Raw genomic sequence first — 20,276 nt, 5'->3', positions numbered from 1 at the left:
CATTATTGCCTTTTCTTTTTCCATGATAAGGCTATTCTATTCTAAGTTTCTAAATTTCCCTTAAAGTACGCCTTTCATTGTATTCCTTACGTTTTGGTATGTAGTGGAGGAGTGATTGCTCAAAGTCTAATTGTTTTCATCAACTCACCCCAGCAGGGCTATTGTGCTACCCTGATTTTTTTCCTGAGATACCTGCACTCAATGTCTGGATGATGCGGCCAATTTTCCCCATCAGGGGGCAGCAATGGTTGCCCAAAGCAATGCTGGAAGAGGTAAGAGCATAATTTAAACTAACTTTTTCTGGGACTTCCCTGGCAGTCCAGTGGTTAAGACTCCACACTCCCAATGCAGGGGGCCCAGGTCTGGGAACTAAGATCCCACATACTGCAACTAAGCCCACGTGCCTCAACTAGAGAAGCCTGCAGCCAAAAATAAATAAATAAATTTTAAAAATACGTAAACTCCGCGATGAAGAGTGGCCCCCGCTTGCCGCAACTAGAGAAAGCCCTCGCACAGAAACGAAGACCCAACACAGCCAAAAATAAATAAATAAATTTTTTTAAAAATACGTAAATTAACTTTTTCTATTCAGTATTTTTCAATACTGCCTACAATGAAAATCACAGGGAGGTTTTTAAAAAGACTGATATCTGGGTCCTACCCAGAGAATGTTCTAATTGGTGTGGAGTGGTGACTTTCAGTGACTGTAACGTGAAGCCGGCATTGAGAACCACTTCTCCAATTTATCTGCTCACTGCCACCAAGCCCCAGACTGCATCTCCCTCCTCCCCATTCACACTCCCAATTAATTTTAAACAGTCTTCTGTCTTTCTCAAAGCTGTTATTGTCTGGTTTCCATATTTCTCTCTATTGTTTCTCCAAGTGAATTTGGGGAAGGAGGCAGAAACCCTGGTAATTTACCACACTGGCAGGAATCAGAATTCTCCCCCATATTATTTGTCTTCACAGGAGGTCTCAGCATGAGACGGCAGCACTGGTGTGGGATGACCGCCAAAATGGGCTCCGTGTTATCAGGGGTCTTTACCATCATGGCCATCGACTTGTACCTCATCTTCGAACAGAAGTACTTAAGGAGAAGCAATTGCACTGAGCTTACCGCACAGACCAAGAGTACAAGTATCCTGATAAAACAGTTCATGATCTGCTGGAGTTTGACTATCGTCTTCTTCCTATCTTTCATCACCATCATCATCTGCTTCTTGCTCCTATACTCAGTATATGCCCATATGTACAAGGGCCTGGTGATCTACATCATCTGGATCTTTTTCTATGAAACTGTAAACATTGTAGTACAAACACTTACCAATGATGATTCTAACATTGGAGAGGTCAGAATCATGCGCTGGTTTGGTTTGGTGTCCCGTATATTGGTGCACTGTTTCTGGATGTACTTTGTCATCACCTATGCCTACATGATCTACAAAAATCAAAGTCAGGGCAATATCATTTCCTACAACAGACGTATTTCTACAGGTAGTAGAGAATTCCCACGGCGGAAATCAAAGATAATACACTTTACCCACCGGCCACTATAGTGAATGACGTTGGCCCTTTTCCGTGATAGGCAAATCTCCCAGGTTCTCATGGTAGTTCAGTTTCCATCTCTTTCACTTTTCAGCAAGCAGAGACTCTACTGCCACTCTTTTGGGGGGATACGGAGAGAAAAGTGATTATAGTGACAACTGGAACACGCTGCTCATTAAGGATGTTTGTTATTATCAAGCACTCTTTGAGTTCCTCTTTCCTTGTCTTGTCATTACCTCCTTATTGGTCAAAACGAAGAGGGTGAGGGATGAAATCAAACTGAATTGCAGTCTGGAAATCCTTTCATCTTGGTATATCTTCATCAGCCTTCAACCCACAGCTCTCTGATGTAACCCAGCGACAGGCAAACCTGTATTTATATCTGAGTGTTATAGCACAAAGAAAGTGTTGGGGCCTTGAGGTCACTTTGTGTTACGGTTTTTCTCCCTATGTCCTCTATACTATATTCCAGATAAGTAAAAGAATAAAAATAGAGAAAAATCATACTTCATTTTCTGTCTTGACTCCCCGCCCCCCAGATTTTTCAAGGAGCACAAAAGACACTTGTGGTTAATCAAAAGGTATTTGTTAAACTTTTCTGTCTGTCACTGTGCTGGACACTGCAGGAGGATACAGAAAAGTGTGAGATATGAGGTTTGACCTTGAGGATTTTTCAGTTTAGTGGGAGAAACTAAATCATGTTTATGAATCAATTAGCCAACCACATAAGACAGTACAAGATTACACACTATCACATAACAACAAACTTCACTTTGAATTCAGGTTCAGAAACTGTCAGAAGCAGTTTAAGCCAGAATGGAAGACAAACCGAGCAAACCTCTACTTCAAACATTAGACATTATGTTAAGTGTTTGTTTACTTTATAGCTTTCTTGAGGTATAATTGACATACAGTAAACAGCACATGTTTAAAGAATATAATTTGATCAGTTTTGACACTAGTATATCCCAGTGAAACCATCACCGTAATTGAATTGATGAACACATGTATCACCCCTAAAAGTTTCCTCCTAATCCCTGTCTCCTGCCCCTTCTTTTTTTTTTTTTTTTTTTTTTTTTTTTAATTTTTATTTATTTATTTATTTATTTATGGCTGTGTTGGGTCTTCGTTTCTGTGTGAGGGCTTCCTCTAGTTGTGGCAAGCGGGGGCCACTCTTCATCGCGGTGCGCGGGCCTCTCACCATCGCGGCCTCTCTTGTTGCGGAGCACAGGCTCCAGACGCGCAGGCTCAGTAGTTGTGGCTCACGGGCTTAGTTGCTCCGCGGCATGTGGGATCTTCCCAGACCGGGGCTCGAACCCGTGTCCCCCGCATTGGCAGGCGGATTCTCAACCACTGCACCACCAGGGAAGCCCTCCTGCCCCTTCTTGCACCACACCCCCACACCATCACAAGGCACTGATTTGCTGTCCCTACATATTAGTTTGCATTTTCTAGAATTTTACATAAATGGCTTCATACAGTATATAATCTTTATTTTTTTTTTTGCCTGGCTTCTTTTGCTCAGCCTAAGACCTTAAAGATTCACCCATGTCATTATGTATATTGATAGTTCTTTTTTTTAAAATAAATTTATTTATTTATTTATTTTTGGCTGTGTTGGGTCTTCGTTTCTGTGCGAGGGCTTTCTCTAGTTGCGGCAAGCGGGGGCCACTCTTCATCGCGGTGCGCGGGCCTCTCACTATCGTGGCCTCTCTTGTTGCGGAGCACAGGCTCCAGACGCGCAGGCTCAGTAATTGTGGCTCACGGGCCTAGTTGCTCCGCGGCATGTGGGATCTTCCCAGAGCAGGGCTCGAACCCGTGTCCCCTGCATTGGCAGGCAGACTCTCAACCACTGCGCCACCAGGGAAGCCCGATAGTTCATTCTTTATTGCTGAGTAGTATGCCATGGCATGAATGTACCACAGATTGTTTATCCATTTGCCCACTGAAAGACATAGAGTGGTTTGTAGTTTGGGGCAATTATGAATAAGAACACTATAAGCAATTGTGTACAAGGCTTTGTGTGGACTTATGATTTCATTTATCTTGAGTAAATACCATTTTTACTTTTTAAGAAACTAGCATGCTTTTTTCCAGAGGGGATGTACCATTTTATACTCCCAGTGTATGAGAATTCCAGTTCCTTCACGTCCTTGCCAGTACTTCGTATAGACAATACGTTTTTCATTTTAGCCATTCTAATATATATATATAGAGAGAGAGAGAGAGAGAGTGAGTATATAGTGGCATCTCATTGTGGTTTTAACTTTCATTTCTTTAATAACAAATGATGTTGAGCATCTTTTCATGTGCTTATTTAGCATTCTTATATCTTTTTTGGTAAGGTGTCTGTTCAAATCTTTCGCCCATTTTTTGGTTTTATTCACTAGTTTATCTTATTTTTTAGATTCCATATATAAGTGAAAACATACAGTATTTGTTTTTCTCTGTCTGACTGATTTCACTAAGCCTAATACCCTCCAGTTCCATCCATGTTGCTGCAAATGACAAAATTTCATTATTTTTTATGGCCAAGTAGTATTCTTTTATATATATATATATATATATATATATAGAATATGTATATTATATATTATATTGGAATATATATTTTATATATATATAATATATATATATATATTATATATATATATTCCATTCATCTGTTGATGGACGTTTAGGTTGCTTCTACCTTTTGGGTATTGTGAATAATGCTGCTGTGACTATGGCTGTCCTCAAGTTTCATCCATGTTGTAGCATGGGTCAGAATTTTCTTCCTTTTTAAGGCTGGGTAATATTCCATTATATGAATATACCACATTTTATTTATCCATTCATTCATTGATGGGCATTTGGGTAGTTTCCAAATTTTGGCTATTGTGACTAGTGCTGCTGTGAACGTTGGTGTACAAGTATCTGTTCCAATCTCTGCTTTCAATTCTTTTGGTGGGTATATACTCAGAAGTGGAGTTGCTGGATAATATGATAATTCTATTTTTAATTTTTAGAGGAACTGTCATACTGTTTTCCTCCACAGAGTTACTATTTTACATTCCACCAACAGTGCACAAAGATTCTAATTTCTCCACATCCTCCCCAGCACTTATTATTTTGGTTTTTTGATAGTAACCATCCTAATGGGTATGAGGTGGTATCTCACTCTGTTTTTAATTTGCATTTCTCTAATGTTTAGTGATGCTGAGCATCTTTTCATGTGTTTATTGGTCCTTGTATATCTTCTTTGGAGAAATGTCCACTGAAGTCCTTTGCCCATTTTTAATCAGGTTATTTGTGTTGTTGTTGTTGGGTTATAGAAGTTCTTTATACATTCTCATTTATCACATATTTGATTATCAAATAATTTCTCCTGTTCTACAGGTTGCCCTTCCACTCTATTGATGTGTCCTTTTTAAAAATTTATTTATTTATTTGTTTGTTTATTTATTTATTTAGGCTGCAAAGGGGCTTAGTTGCAGGATGCTGGATCTTCATTGAGGCATGCGGGATCTTTGGTTGGAGCATGTGGGCTCTTAGTTGCGGCATGCGGGCTTCTTAGTTGTGGCATGTGAACTCTTAGTTGCAGCAAGCATGCGAGATCTAGTTCCCCAACCAGGCATCGAACCCAGACCCCCTGCATTGGGAGCGCAGAGTCTTACCCACTAGACCACCAGGGAAGTCCCTTGATGTGTCCTTTTATGCATGGAAGTTTTTCATTTTCGTGTGGTCCAATTTATATTTTTTTCTTTTTCCCCCCTTTTTTTCCCTATGCTTTTGGTGTCATATTCAAGATATCATTGCCAAATCCAATGTCATGAAGCTTTCCCCTTAGTTTCATAGTTTTAACTCTTAGATTTAGGCCTTTGACTCATTTTGAGTTAATTTTTGTATATGGTGTAAGGTAAGGGTCTAACTTCCTTCTTTTGTGTGTGGATATCCAGTTTTCCCAATACCATTTGTTGAAAGGACTGTCCTTTTCCCCGTTGAATGGTCTAGTCACCCTGCTGAAAATCATTTGACCATATGTATTAGTCTGCTCAAGCTACCATAACAAAATACCATAGACTGGGTGGCTTAAAAAACAGACTTTTATTTTCTCTCAGTTCTAGAGGCTAGAAATACATGATCAAGGTGCCAGCAAATTCAGTTTCTGGTGAGAGTTCTCTTCCAGGCTTGAAGATATCCACCTTCTCTCTGTGTCATCGTATGGTCTTTCTTCTGTACACAGGTTGGGAGACAGAGTGAGCTCTCTGGTAGCTCTTCGTCTTTTTATAAGGATACAAATCCTACTGGGTTAGAACCCCACCCTTATGACTACATTTAAGTTTTATGACCTCCCTAAAGGCCCTCTCTTCAAATACAGTCACATTGGGGGTTAAGGCTTCGACATATCGATTTTGGGGTGGGGGACAAAATTTGGCCATAACACCATATATGCAAGAGTTTATTTATGGGCTCTCTATTCTATCCTATCGGTCTGTATGTCTGCCTTTATGCCAGACATTCACACTGTTTGATTAATATAGCTTTGTAATACATTTTGAAACCAGGAAGTGTGAGACCCTCAACTTTGTTCATCTTTTGTGAGATTGTTTTTGTCATTGGGGGTCCCTTGAGATCTTATATTAATTTTAGGATGGATTTTTCTATTTCTTAAAAAAGTCCTGTTGGGACTTTGATAGGGATTACATTGAATCTGTAGATTGCTTTAGGTAGCATTGTCATCTTTTTTTTTTTTAATAAATGTATTTATTTTATTTTATTTATTTTTGGCCGCGTTCGGTCTTCGTTGCTGCACACGGGCTTTCTCTAGTTGCGGCGAGTGGGGGCTACTCGTTGTGGTGTGCGGGTTTCTCATTGCGGTGGCCTCTCTTACTGCAGAGCACGGGCTTTAGGCACATGGGCTTCAGTAGTTGTGGCTCACGGGCTCTAGAGCGCAGGCTCAGTAGTTGTGGCACACGGGCCTAGTTGGTCCACGGCATGTGGGATCTTCCTGCACCAGGGATCGAACCTGTGTCCTCTGCACTGACAGGTGGATTCTTAACCACTGCGCCACCAGGGAAGCCCACTATTGTCATCTTTTTTTTTTAATATACAAATTTATTTATTTTATTTTATTTATTTGTTTTTGGCTGTGTTGGGTCTTCATTGCTGCGTGCGGGCTTTGTCTAGTTGCAGCGAGCAGGGGCTACTCTTTGTTGTGGTGGGCGGGCTTCTCATTGCAGTGGCTTCTCTTGTTGTGGAGCTCTAGGTGCACAGGCTTCAGTAGTTGTGGCACGTGGGCTCACTAGTTGTGGTGCACGGGCTTAGTTGCTCCGAGGCATGTGGGATCTTCATGGACCAGGGCTTGAACCCATGTTCCCTGCATTGGCAGGCGGTTTCTTAACCACTGCGCCACAAGGGAAGTCCCTGAACTTTATTAAGTCTTGAGACCAGGTGTGATCTCAGTTAAAAGACCATGGGTTCAAGTCCCAGTCTGCATTTTGGCTGGGTTCAAGTCCCAATCTGAGTTACATGGTTTCAAAACCACTTCCTTCTGCCCCTCTCCCAGCTCAGCGAGGCAGAAACTCTACTCCAGACTGGTGCAGCCAAGAACACAGGGCTCCCTTTCCCTCATCCCCCAGTCAGGGTTTTCTTCCCAGGAGGAGCCAGACATTGGCATTTCTCACCTTGTGTCCCAGGTACCTGTTGCTGAGGCTAAGAGGTGGGGGCTCCCTTCTGATGCCTAGTCCCTACTCATGGGATGGAGGCATTACCTTAGGTGTGGCACCACTGAGAATACTGGGGCCCCAATTGCCCTTGCCCCAGGTTGTAAGGTAGTGGTTCCAATGACAGGAGAGGCAAGCCAGGAAGACCCCAGACTACTGTCTTCCCTTTCCCACAGAGCACTCAGCTCCTAAAGCAGGAGTATCACTAAGACAGAAGCATACAGTTGTCCCCTCCCCCAATGCCAGAGCCGTGGACCAGAGGTTTTGGCTGAGGCAGGGGAGAAGTAAGCCATAAAACAGATATTTGCAATCTCTCCCTCAAAGGAACTGGTTTTCTTTACAACAGAACAAGAAGTTCAAGCCTAAAGGTGCTCTAAATAGTGACAGTTGTGGCAAAAGGCAATTGAGAGGAGATGTGTAGATCACACATGAAGATTCAGGCTAAACTGTAGGCTAGCTAGTTTTCAGGAGAGAAGTGGGGAAAGAAACAATTGGAAGAAGCCCTCCTGGGGTCAGAAAAAACATCAAACACTGACTTCTGGAAATATTACTTCAAAGGAGACTGAATTTGATTGGATGGTCTATAGAGCAATTTATGCCCCATGTCATTACTGAAAACAATAGGGCAATCAGACAGCAATTAGTAGGCCTTAACAGCTGGGTGTGGTCAAAGAAAGAGGGAGAAGAGTTCTGGCAAAACCACTGTTATCCTAGAATCACTGTGGGCATATCCTAAGCTGCACCTCTATGAGAAGCAACATCAGAGGCTTCACATGTGGGTGTTGGGTGGTGAGGGGGTGGGGGGGGGAGAATGTAATTTACTAAAATAATCCAGCCAGTGACACTGAGCAGGGCCCTGTGGAGCTCCTGGGCACAAAGTCTTTCTGTGTCCCCCATTTCTTTGATTACTGGAAATAGCCTTCATTCAGCCTCCATTACCTTCCCCGACTTCCAACGGACAGATTCAAGCAGTTGTTATTTAGGGAAGGGAGGGGATGCCAGACAAGGGAGAAACAAACAGTCAAGAGAAACAATAGTGCAGCCTTGGGATAAGGTCACACAAAGATATCTTTGAGCTGTTTTTCAGATACTGAAATCCCCTCCAGGTGGGAGAAGATAACGATTAATGATGGTATGCTACCCACAAGCATGTGGACCCCAGAGGAGTTGGAACCTGAAGGTTGATGATGCTGACTCCTACTTACCTCACCATCAACCCATCAGAATAATGCAAGCCTGTCACTGCCTTTATCCTTATCACCTACCCCCCACCACAAGCCCTGTCTATAAGACCTCTCCCTATTCCCCAGGGAAGGGGCACAGTTTTTGAGGCCTAGCCTACTGTGTTCCCTCTTTGCCTGGCAAAGAAATAAAGCTACTCTTTCTCTTTCCTCTGAAATTCTGTCTCTGTATTACTATTTGGGACCAGGGTACAGAATACAAATTAATTTTTTATTTATTTTTGGCTGCATTGGGTCTTCATTGCTGCGTGTGGGCTTTCTCTAGTTGCAGTGAGTGGAGGCTACTCTTCACTGCGGTGCATGGGCTTCTCATTGTGGTGGCTTCTGTTGTTGCAGAGCACGGGCTCTAGGCATGCGGGCTTCAGTAGTTGCAGCATGTGGGCTCAGTAGTTGTGGCACATGGGCCCTAGAGAACTCGGGCTTCAGTAGTTGTGGCTCGTGGGCTCAGTAGTTGTGGTGCGTGGGCTTCAGTAGTCGTGGCACATGAGCTCAGTAGTTGTGGCTTACAGGCTCTAGAGCGCAGGCTCAGTAGTTGTGGTGCACGGGCTGAGTTGCTCCATGGCATGTGGGGTCTTCCTGGACCAGGGATCGAACCTGTGTCCCCTGTATTGGCAGGCAGATTCTTAACCACTGAGCCACCAGGGAAGTCCCACCATGATTTTAAAAAGTAAAGGAAAATACAATCGCAATGTCACATCAAATAGAGAATATCAGTAAAGAGACAGAAGTTATAAAAAAAGAACCAAATGGAAATTCTGGAGTTTAAAAGTACAATAACTGAAATGAAAAACTCACTAGAGAAGCTCAGCAGTAGATTTGAAGTGGCAGAAGGAATAATTAGTGAAGATAAGTGGTAGAGATTATGCAATCTGTTTTTCTGAACAGAGAGAAAAAGAGGTGAAGAAAAATAAACAGAGCCTCACAGAAATGTGGGACATTATTAAGCATACCAACCAACGTATGCATAATGGGAGTATTGGAAGAAGAGGAGAGAGAGAAAGGAACAGAAAAAATATTTTAAGAAAAAAATGGCTGAAAACTTCCCAAGTTTATTGAAAAAGACTAACCTACACATCCAGGAAACTCAGTGAATTTCAATTAGGATAAATCAAAGAGATCCACAAGCAGACACTGCACAGTAAAAATGCTCAAGTCAACGTCAAGAAGAAAATCTTGAAAACAGCATGGGAAAAAATCACTCGTCACTTAATAAGGGAATCCCAATAAGATTAACAGCTGATTTCTCAGCAGAAACAATGGAGGCCAGAGGGTAGTGGGATAATAGCATATTCAAAGTGCTCCCCCTGAACCACTGTTAATCAAAAATCCTATATCCAGCAAAGTTATATTTCAAAAACAAATACTCAGATTCCCTCTGAGTTCCAGGTTGATGGAGGTGACTTCATGGTCGACATGTCTATTTGGATGTCCCAGGGGAATTCAAACCCACCATTCCCCAAGCTGTCCTCTTCATCTTCCCCGCCCCCATAATAAGTGTGTTCCTTCCTCCATGCTCTCCACCTCAGTGCATGGGCCACCCTCCACCCAGGTGCTCATTCCAGACTCCTTCTCCCATAGCCCCAGGCCCCAAACACACAACCCCATATCCCTCTGTTGCCTTGCTTCACCCCATTTCTTTCAACAGCCTCTCAACTGCTCTGCTTGCATCCACGCTTGCCCCCTTTCTGACCCATGGCCCCCACAGGAGCAAGAAAGATTTTTCTTAAATGCTCTGGAAGCTGCTCTGTGAGTAGGGAAGAGGTTTAGTTGATGCGGACAGGGAAGTATCGGTGCAGCTATCCGCCAGCCAGTACACTGCCTCTCCCACCCCACATGGGACCCTTCAGGGCCTGGGGTGCAGTGAGAGGTCTGTGTCTCAAGGACTGAACTGTGGAGTCACACACAGTTGGGAGGTTAGTGGGGAATAAGGTGTAAAATCATTTGGGCTGAACCTTGAAAATACTATGCTGATGGGGGAAAGGATAAACTGAGAGATTGGGATTGACATATACATGCTACTATATATAAAATAGATAACTAATAAGGACCTACTGTATAGCACAGGGAACTCTACTCAATACTCTGTAATGACCTATATGGGAATAGAATCTAAAAAAGAGTGGATATATGTCTAACTGATGTACTTTTCTGTACAGCAGAAACTAACACAACATTGTAAGTCAACTATACTCCAATAAAAAATTTTTTAAAAACCTAAAAAAAGAAAATATTATGCTGTGAAGTAAGCCAGACACAAAAAGACAAATACTGTATGATTCAACTTATATGGGATACTTAGAGGTAGTCAGATTTATAGAGACAGAAAGTAGAATTAACAGGGGCTGGCGGGAGACGAGGGAGGAAGAATTAGTGTCTGATGAGTACAGAGTTTTTTCTTGGAGAATATGAAAAAGTTGAGGTGGGGGGTGGTGTTGCTTGCACAACAGTATGAATGTACTTAACGCCATTGAATGGTACACTGAAAAAGGGTTAAAATGGTAAGATTTATGTTATGTATATTTTACCATAGCAATAAAACAATTGCTACTGACAAAAAAAAAAAAAAAGAATATTTGGGATTGATAGAGTGAGCGAGGAGAAGGCTGGAGGGAGGCGTATGGCAGCCTGTCTGGGCTCTGACAGGACTGAGGAGGAGCCCGGTCCAGTGACCGTAGAAGGAAACCATGCCAAGCTTCCAACTGGTTGTCCCTCCTTGGAAACACATCAGCCAGAGGCCTGCACGTGTTCCCCTCGTGTGTGACTCTTCCCCCTCCCTCTGCCCTCACAGTGGTAGCTGGCCAGTGTGGGGGATGAAGAGGAGGCAGCTTTGCTCTGGAGTTCTCCGAACTGGGAGCCAGTAAGAAGGCGATTTGAGCTGGGAGGGACGGTTGCTCCAGGGCCCGCCCTACCACAGCCTTGGGCCCTCCGCCATAAATACCTTCAACAGGTCTGCGTGGGTGCTAGGCGACTCCACCCTGGCTGGAGCCAGCCTCTAGAGTTCAGGTCTAACCTAGGTTGCAGCTGGGGGTCTGCCTGCTGGATTGTCCCCTGAACGACCTGGCTTATCCTTGTGGCACCTTCACCCTGGGCAAACGAGATAGTCAGCCTTGGATCCGTAAACCTTCCCCCATTCCATTCACTGCTGGCTGAATCCTGTGACTTGGGACAATTCTGGGTCAGACCCAGGGAGTAACTCAGGGAAATTATATTTTTAAGGGCTTGGAAGGAAAGAAAAAGGGGCCGAGGGGAAGGTCAGGGATGATTCTAGGCCCTTGAGGAGCCATGCTAGTTTTCTGAGAAAATGTGTTTCTTCGGAGAAACGAATATCCCAGAGAGGAGCCCAGAACTGACTCTACCATTATTCCAGATACAGGAACTTCCTAATTCCCACAAGCCTGACACCAACAGGCGTACCCTTTTTGCCACCTTAAAGCATGGCTGCCGCTGGAAGAGCAGAGCTACCTGAAGATTATTCCAGGCCAGTGATGCCCTCACTTCCCAGTGATGTGCTCACCTGTAGCTAGTGAGGCAGAGCAGGGTCAGAGCCCGTGTCCCTTGACTTCCAGCCCATTGTCTGTCTATATACCCTTATTACTCTTAGCTCTTCCATTTACATCTAGTGGCTTGAGGATTTGTCCTGGGCTAGCACTGCCCTCTTGTCAGGTATCTCCACAATTTTTTTTTTTTTTTTCTGCAGCCGATGGTCCGGTAAAACAAGTATAAAATGAATGACAAGAAGTTCTCCTTCATGATGGGCATCTTCTGTATCCTCAACACCATCCAGTTCCTCATCTTTGAAGTGAACGAGGTTGCATATATTGGCTACGAGGACAACTTCAGCATCTACAATGAGACAAAGTCTGAGCTAGTCTCTTGGGTCACGACCTACAAGAAGAACATCAACATCTGCCTATCCACCATCACCCTCATGGTCAGCTCCTTGTTCCTCTACTGCATCCACATCAGCAACTACGTGGGGCTGCTGTGCTACACCATGTGGATCATCACCTATGAGCTCCTCAGCTTCTCTGTGGTCCTGCTCACCAACGGGACCATCAAAGAGCAGTTCAGGGAGCTGAAGTACTTGCACTTGATTTTCCAGGTCTCTCGAATGATCCTGCACTTTTTCTGTCTGCCCTTCGTCACCAAGTATGCGTACTCCCTTTACAAGGACCTCAAGACTTTAAGCAAGATAGGCCGCTGCAAACGCTCCTCTGTCAGTACAGTTGACTCGTGGCCACCTGTCGGGCTGGGAACCTTGTACCGCAAGTTAAACTAAACTGTGCCAGGAAGAAGGGAGAGAGAGGGACGGCGCTCTCCAGCGGTGGCTCCCCCTTCCCTGCCCGCCTTCTGCCGATTCTCCTTGCCGTTTCCGGGTTCTCGAGTTTTATGCGCTTAAGAATGACCCTTGGGGGAGGGAGGGTTGTGTGGATCAGTTATTACACATGTGTATTTGTGACTTGTTTTGGCATTTAATTATAGACCGCCTCTGTGCTTACTTAACCATCTCATTGGTGTATCCTGTTGTCTCTCATTGCACCCTCCTCTCTGCACATCCTTAGTTTCTAACTTTTCTCTTGTGGATTGCCCCACTGATGCCTGGTTCTGCTGAATCCTTTATGAGCAGTGCTATTTGATAGAAATTTCTGTGCTGATGGAACAGTTCTACATCTGCGCTGTCCACTAGCCACATGTGGCTACTGAGCACTTGGGACATGGTTATTACAATCTAGGAATCACATTTAAAATTTTATTCGGTTTTAATTACTTGCAGTTTCAATAGCCACATGCGGCTGGCTCGTGGCTACCATATCGCAGAGCACAGTAATCTGGAGCCTCATTTTACTCCTGAGTATAACTGTAGACCCCCTTTCCAACTTCACGCATCACTCTGCTTTCCTCATAATGTTCAGAAAGCAATTCCTCATGTTGGTTCATAACATGACAAGAAGAATCCCCATTTAAGAAAGTTCCGAGCTTCCCTGGTGGCACAGTGGTTTAAGAATCCGCCTGCCAATGCAGGGGACACAGGTTCGAGCCCTGGTCTGGGAAGATCCCACATGCCGCGGAGCAACTAAGCCCGTGCGCCACAACTACTGAGGCTGCGCTCTAGAGCCCGCGATCCACAACGACTGAGCCTGCACGCCTAGACCCCGTGCTCCGCAACAGGAGAAGCCACCGCAATGAGAAGCCCGTGCACCACAATGAAGAGCAGCCCCCGCTCGCCGCAACTAGAGAAAGCCCGCGAGCCGCAACTAGAGAAAGCCCGCGCCCAGCAACTAAGACCCAGTGCAGCCAAAAATAAATAAATAAAATAAATAAATTTATAAATAAATAATAAATTTAAAAAAAAAAGTTCCAAGATTTCTCAACTCAAGCACTATTGGCATTTTGGACTGGATAATTCTGTCTCATAGGGGGGTCCTGTGCACTGCAGGATGTCTAGCAGCATCCCTGGCCTCTACCCACTAGATGCCAGTAGCATCCCCCAGCCTTTTTTTTTTTTTTTTTTAGCATCCCCCAGCCTTGTGACAAACAAAAATATCACCATGCATTGCCAGTTGTTCTCTGGGGGGCAAAATTACCCCCAGTTGAGAATCTCTATTTTAAAGCAACACATCCCCAGCGCTGAGAGCTGGTATGCCACTACTATTAACTAATGGAGAGCACCTTTAATAAGAGCTCTTTACATTTACCACCTTGTATAGTTTTTGTTTTGTTTGTTCGTTTTGTTTTGCTTTTGGCTGTTCACGGGCTTTCTCTAGTTGCAGCGAGCAGGGGCTACTCTTCATTGCGGTGCACGGGCTTCTCATTGCGGTGGCTTCTCTTGCTGCAGAGCAGGGGCTCTAGGCGCGCGGGCTTCAGTAGTTGTGGCACTCAGGCTCAGCAGTTGTGGCTTGTGGGCTCTAGAGCACAGGCTCAGTAGTTGTGGTGCACGGGCTTAGCTGCTCCGCGGCATGTGGGATCTTCCCGGACCAGGGCTCGAACCCATGTCCCCTGTGTTGGCAGGCGGATTCTTAACCACTGCACCACCAGGGAAGTCCCTAGATTATCTAACTTCTTATATGACTGTCCAACTTGGTTCCCTGAAGCACTCTTACTTTTACCAGGATAAGAAGAGGGACCTCTTTTTAGAATAATTCCTTTTCCTTCAAAAAATGTTGGGAGTGAAGTCAGGGACACTGTTTTGACCATGCTCCTCCAAACCATGAGCATAATGACAGCAGCCCAGTTTTACTGAACACAATTTGTGCCAGGTAGTATTATAACAATTCGCTCAATTCTTCCCACCACCCTGTGAGGGACAGATTTAGATCCAGGCCAGGTCCCAAAATGACCACCAGATGGCAGTCAGCAATAAGCTTTTGTTTAGTGCTGTTTGCCTTCTAAACCAGATCCTCTAGGGGTGGCTGATTTGGGGATTTAGGGAACCTCAAGCTGATGACTGAGGATTAACAGCATGTGTCTCCACCCTAGTCTCATAATGTGTAACTTGGTACCAGAAACAAAAACCAAAACAGGCCAACTTCAGGGTTCTAATCCCCTGTCCCAGCTGGGGTAGCAGTGGGAAGGTCGTGTGTGTGTGTGTGTGTGTGTGTGTGTGTGTGTGTGTGTGTGTGTGTGTGTGTGTAGAAGGGGTGGAGAGAGAAACAGAGTTCCAAGATACAAGGCTGTGCGCGCCTCGACACCAAGAGTCCTTGGAAAGTGCTGTGTCCATCTCCACTTCCCAGCCTCCCATTCTCTCTGGAACTCCTTCCACTCCACTGAGACAGCTCTTGTTAAGCTGATCTCCATGCTGCCCAATCCTGAGCTCAGCCTTCTCTTGCCAGACCTCTCCATGGCTTTTGACCAGCTGATCCCTCCCTGTCCTGCAAACAGGTCTCTTTTGGCCTATGGGACACCAGGGCCACCACTCTCCATTCACCACCTACATCACTGGCCCTCCTCCATCTCCTTTGCTGGTCCCTCTGCATCTCCCTGACCTCCAAACATTGACGAGCTCCCAGGCTCAGTCCTTGGTCCCCTTCTCTTCTCTGTCTGGGTCACTCCCAGCTCTCCTGGCTCAGGCCCGTCATGGGTAACCCCCATATGGACAGCTCCTGTCTGGACCTTTCCCTGAAATCTGTACTTGTTGGTCCAATCGCCTCCTTGCTGTGGCAGGTGCCTCTACATGGTTCCCAAAGGTCCCTGCCAATTGATATTCACACTCGTCACCTCCCCTTGAGTGCAGCCTGGGCTAGCAACCCTCTTCTAATAAATAAAACACAGCAGAAGTGATAGGATGTCATCGCTAAGATTAGGTTACAAAACCACGATGACCTCAGGGTTGCTCGCTCTCTCCACGGGAGGCCAGCTGCCACACTGGGAGCATCTCGATGGAGAGGCTGGCATGGTTAGGAAGGACGTTGCTAACCAACAGCCCCCAAGGACCTAAGTCCTACCAACAGCCTCCTAAGTGAGCTTGGAAGCAGATCCTCCCCAAGTTGAGTCTTGAGGGGGGCCACAGCCCCAGCTGGACACCTCCACTGCAGGTGAGAGCCCCTGAGTCAGAGGACCTGTGCCAGCTGCGCCGGGGTTTCTGACCCACAGAAACTGTGACACAGATGCGTGTTCTCTTAAGCTGCTATGTTTGGGGGTAATTTGTTACAAAGCAATTGATAAGTAATACGTGTGCTCAGTGGCTATCTCAAAACGTGTTGCGATCCATACTTGTGGTGGTTTTTCTCCCGTAAAGCTGCCCTAACGCCCAGTCTTTCCCTCCTCCACCCTTCCAGTTGCTCAGGTCAAGGACCCAGGAATCATCCTTGGGTTCTCTCTCTCTCTCAGCCTTCACCCAACTCCTCAGAAAACCCTGTCAGCCCCACCTTCAATGTGCATTTAGATCCCACCACTTCTCATCCCCTCCCCTCCCACTGCCCTGGCCCTGGCTGTCACTGTCTTTTGCCCCGGCTGTTGCAGTAGCAGCGTCCTAACTGGTCTCCCTGACACCACCCTGGCTCTCTCTGCAGTCAGTTCTCCACCCGGCAGCTGGAAGGATCCTGTTGAAACCTAAGTCAGATCATGTTCCTCCCTCTACTCTGCTACTCACATCCTGCCAGGGCTCCCCACCACACTCAGAGGAAGAATCCCGAGTCCCCATCATAGAATGTTGGGTGCTAAGTGATCCAGTTCCCTGTCATCCCTCCAATCTCCTTCCTAACCATTCTGCCCTTCCTCCCTCTGCTCCAGCTGCCCTGGCTGCCTTGCAGTTCCTCTTACACACCCAGCACACTCCAGCCTCAGGGCCTTTGCACCTGTCTCTTCAGCCTGGGATGTTCTTACTCCAGGGGTCCACTGGCTTCCTCTTGTTTCTTTCAGGGGTCTGCTTAAAAGCCATCACAGAGGGCTTCCCGACCAACCTATGTGAAGCAGCCCCTCCCACCACCCCTCTCTAACCCACTTACCCTGCTTTACTTTTTCCATAACACATATTATCACCTGACTTACTATATACAGTTATCTCCCGCCAAAATATAAGCACCATATTATCTTCATTGCTATTTTCCCAGCACCGAGAACAACACCCAACACATAGCAGGTGCTCGATAAATATTTGTGGAATGAATGGGCCTGCACCCTCAGCAGAATAGAATGTCCTGTTGTTCCTTGTTTTCGAAATGATGCTTACGGTAGCTGGGCTGGTGACGGGCAAATTACTACTGCTCTTTTGGCCTCCTCTTCCTACTCCTTTTTTTCTCTCACTCACTTCTGGAGACTCTGGTGAAGACTGTAGACAGTTACACATGGGAAAATACCCACAAAGGATACAAGAATATCAGCTTCCTTGTCCCTTTCCTCCTTCCCTAATCCTTTTCCCTGCACCAGCTGCTGACACTAGAAACACCACCTCATCTCCCAGCGCCACCTTACCAAGCCTAAAACAAGACTTTCAAACAATGCAGGAGTCCCTGGGAAGGGCAATATTCTGAGAGCTGTCACCCACCCCTGTGAAGATCTCTGGCCTTCCGTCCTCCGTTTCTTCACTAGGTTTGCTGAGTATCTACTGTGTAGCAGGCCCTGAGCTAGGAACGGGGGGATACCCTGAAAAGTAAGAAACAGCCCACATTTCAAGGGGTTCCCAACCTAGTGAGGGGTGGGGGTCATTCAGGGCCATTTGGACCCAGTATGATAGGTATTGAGGGAAGCACTGGGGGCCACAGAAGGAAGGAGGTTGGAGAGTCAGGGAAGTCTTCCTGGAGGAGGAGACCTTTAAGCTGAGTCCTAGAAGAAAGTTTGATTTAGCCCTGAGAAGGGAGGGGAGGAACTGGAAAGGTGGGAGCCTGAGAAGGTGCAGAAAACCCTGGGACAGTAGAGCTGTGCACTCGTATTCATCATTTCCACCTCAGGGTGAAGGAAGGGTCTCTGCACAGGGGAACGGTGGTGTCAAGAGGAAGCAAGCAGGCTCGAACTTCCCCAGAGAAAAGAGCGTCTCCCCTTTTCCCACGGCCTCTGCTGGCTGCTCCCGGAAGGCGCTTGCTCTTAAACATATAACCACTGAATAGTTCCGAGCGTCTTTCCCACCTCATGCTGTCACCTGTAAGTCCAATGTCCCACGAAGTACAGACTTCGTTCCGTGTTGACATCTCCCCACTGGTTTCAAGGTGTGTAAACATTTCTGTAGGTCTTACTTCTTTTTTCCTCCGGGCCTTGGGTCTCTATTCCCCCTGCTTTCTTTCCCCCGGAAGTCCCCACATCGATTGCTACTATTCTCAGCCTTTGAAGCCCTCGTTTTTCCTTTCTTCGGTCTCTTCTATCATCAGCCTCTACGCACAGACTGATGCTATACTTTTCTTTTTCCTATCAAATTGCCCACCCAGCAAGTGGTTAATGAGGGCCCCTGAGAGCCGGCCCCTAGGTAAGGCTGCGGTGGTGATGAAGGCTGAGCTCCTGACTTTTCAAGACAGCCTTTCACAGGGCGAGCTGCCTGGTGAAACTCTCCTAAGCTTCCTTCCTCTTCCCTCGGCCCCTCACCAGTTGTTAGTAAAATAGATTTTTACCATTTTCAATGCTTAAATTTTTTAAAAAATGCAATAAATTATGATTTTCTTCCGTGGGAAACAGGTCTTACAAATATCTTTTGACTGTATTAATTTTGTTTCATAAACAAGGGCTTCACTTTAGGTTTGTGTGTTCGTGCATGTGATTCTGTGTGTCTGTGTATCTGTGTTTGTGAATGTTTGTATGTATTTGTGTATGTTGTGTGTTTGCACGTTTGTGTATATGTAAAAGGCTGAGTTAAACAATTATTTGGTGATTGTCAGAAATAACTTACATATTAAAGATATAAAAAGATCAAAAACTTTTTAAGGCTTTATATTTTTCTAAAATTTTCTTTTGCCTACTACGAAGGCTACCTTTTCCCTTCAGAAATCTATCCAATGAGAGGCAACACTGGAATGCACTTTTTTTTTTTGGCCGCACCACACAGCTTGCGGGATCTTAGTTCCCTGACCAGGGATTGAACCTGGGCCCCAGGAGTGAAAGCACCGAGTCTTAACCACTGGACCGCCAGGAAATTTCCAGAATGCATCTTTTTTAAAAGGGGATGTTTGGTTTTTCTCTTGCCCCATAGCACAACACTGACAAGATGTATTTTATGAATGATGTGGAGAATGGAACTTACGGCCGTCTTGCTTCTCAGAGTTTTAGGGGGACAAAAGGATCCCATTCAAAGGAATTGCAAAAAAGTAGTTGTAAAAAGTGTCCAAGAAAAAAAAAAAAGTGTCCAAGAAACGAGAGATCCTATCAAGTCTGCTAGTAGACACTCGGCAGCTTGTTTTCAAGGATTCTCAGCTCCTGGCATCTTCCTCTGCCCAGGCTGAGCCTCCTGTTGGCTACCTTGAACTCAACCTGACCCCATCTGCCTCTCACTCTGATCTGAGGATCTCTTGCATTTTCTGGCCTGATTGAGATGATTTTATTTAGCATTTAATCACTTTTCTGCAATAGCCACCTCCTTCCCCACTTTCTTACATCCTGAAACACACCCTTGCTTCCTTAACATGTGCATTCACGCCTTCTTTCTCATTTATCCATTCATCAAAATGCAGGGCTTGTCAACTATTTGCTGGGCATTATGCTAAGAAGTGAAGCAAAAATAAAAAAACAAGATGCAGTCTTGGCTCTGAACCAAGAAGAGTGCCTGTGAGGGAGTAATTACAATATTATATGATAAATCAGGTAACAGAGGTTAAGTCCAAAGTGCTATGTTCTCTCTATTTTTCAGTGGTTTGTTCAACAAATGTTTATTGAGTGCATGCTATATATCAGGTATGTTAGATGTTGGCCACAGGGATGAAGAAAATAAAGTTCCTACTCTCATGAAACTTGCATTCTAAGGAGGGAAGACAAGTGATAAACAAGTGAACAGATAAGTATATATAATAATTTCAGTTAGTAATAGGTACTAGGAATAAAATAAAGCAAGGTGATATAATAGAGTTTTATCCCAGATAGTGAGACTTAGCCTAGTAATTCCATCCTCTTGCGATTCACTGTTTTAGAAACAGGCCCAAGCCAGTGGAGAGGGGCATCTAGGAGGTCTTTGTATGAGGAATGTCTCTCTAGGGAGGTGAGGCCATCTAGGAGGTCTTTGAATGAGGAATGACTCTGGGGAAGTGATGCTTAACAGGACTCGGAAGATCTGTGGGAAAGATATTCCAAGCAGAGGGAACAGCAAATGCAAAGATCCAAGCATGGGGGAAAAGTTTGGTGTGTGCTGACAACAGCCACAAAGCCAGTGACT

General features: G+C 45.2%; 2 protein-coding genes across 2 annotated transcripts; both read left to right on the top strand.

Moving 5' to 3' along the window:
• The first annotated feature begins 980 nt into the window (after positions 1–980).
• On the top strand, positions 981–1,556 carry TMEM217 (transmembrane protein 217). Its single transcript, XM_007198015.1, has one exon. The coding sequence runs from the start codon at positions 981–983 to the stop codon at positions 1,554–1,556; it is 576 nt and encodes a 191-aa protein (XP_007198077.1).
• Positions 1,557–12,215: 10,659 nt separating this feature from the next.
• TMEM217B (transmembrane protein 217B) lies at positions 12,216–16,537 on the top strand. The gene is made up of 3 exons (XM_028162752.1): positions 12,216–12,693; positions 12,974–13,007; positions 16,501–16,537. The coding sequence occupies exons 1-3, from the start codon at positions 12,216–12,218 to the stop codon at positions 16,535–16,537; spliced, it is 549 nt and encodes a 182-aa protein (XP_028018553.1).
• Positions 16,538–20,276: the final 3,739 nt, after the last annotated feature.

The sequence above is a fragment of the Balaenoptera acutorostrata genome, chromosome 10, assembly GCF_949987535.1.
Source record: "Balaenoptera acutorostrata chromosome 10, mBalAcu1.1, whole genome shotgun sequence".
NCBI classification, from domain to species: domain Eukaryota; kingdom Metazoa; phylum Chordata; class Mammalia; order Artiodactyla; family Balaenopteridae; genus Balaenoptera; species Balaenoptera acutorostrata.
Note: the sequence above shows the minus strand (reverse complement) of the source record. Positions and strands in the feature narration are given on the sequence as shown.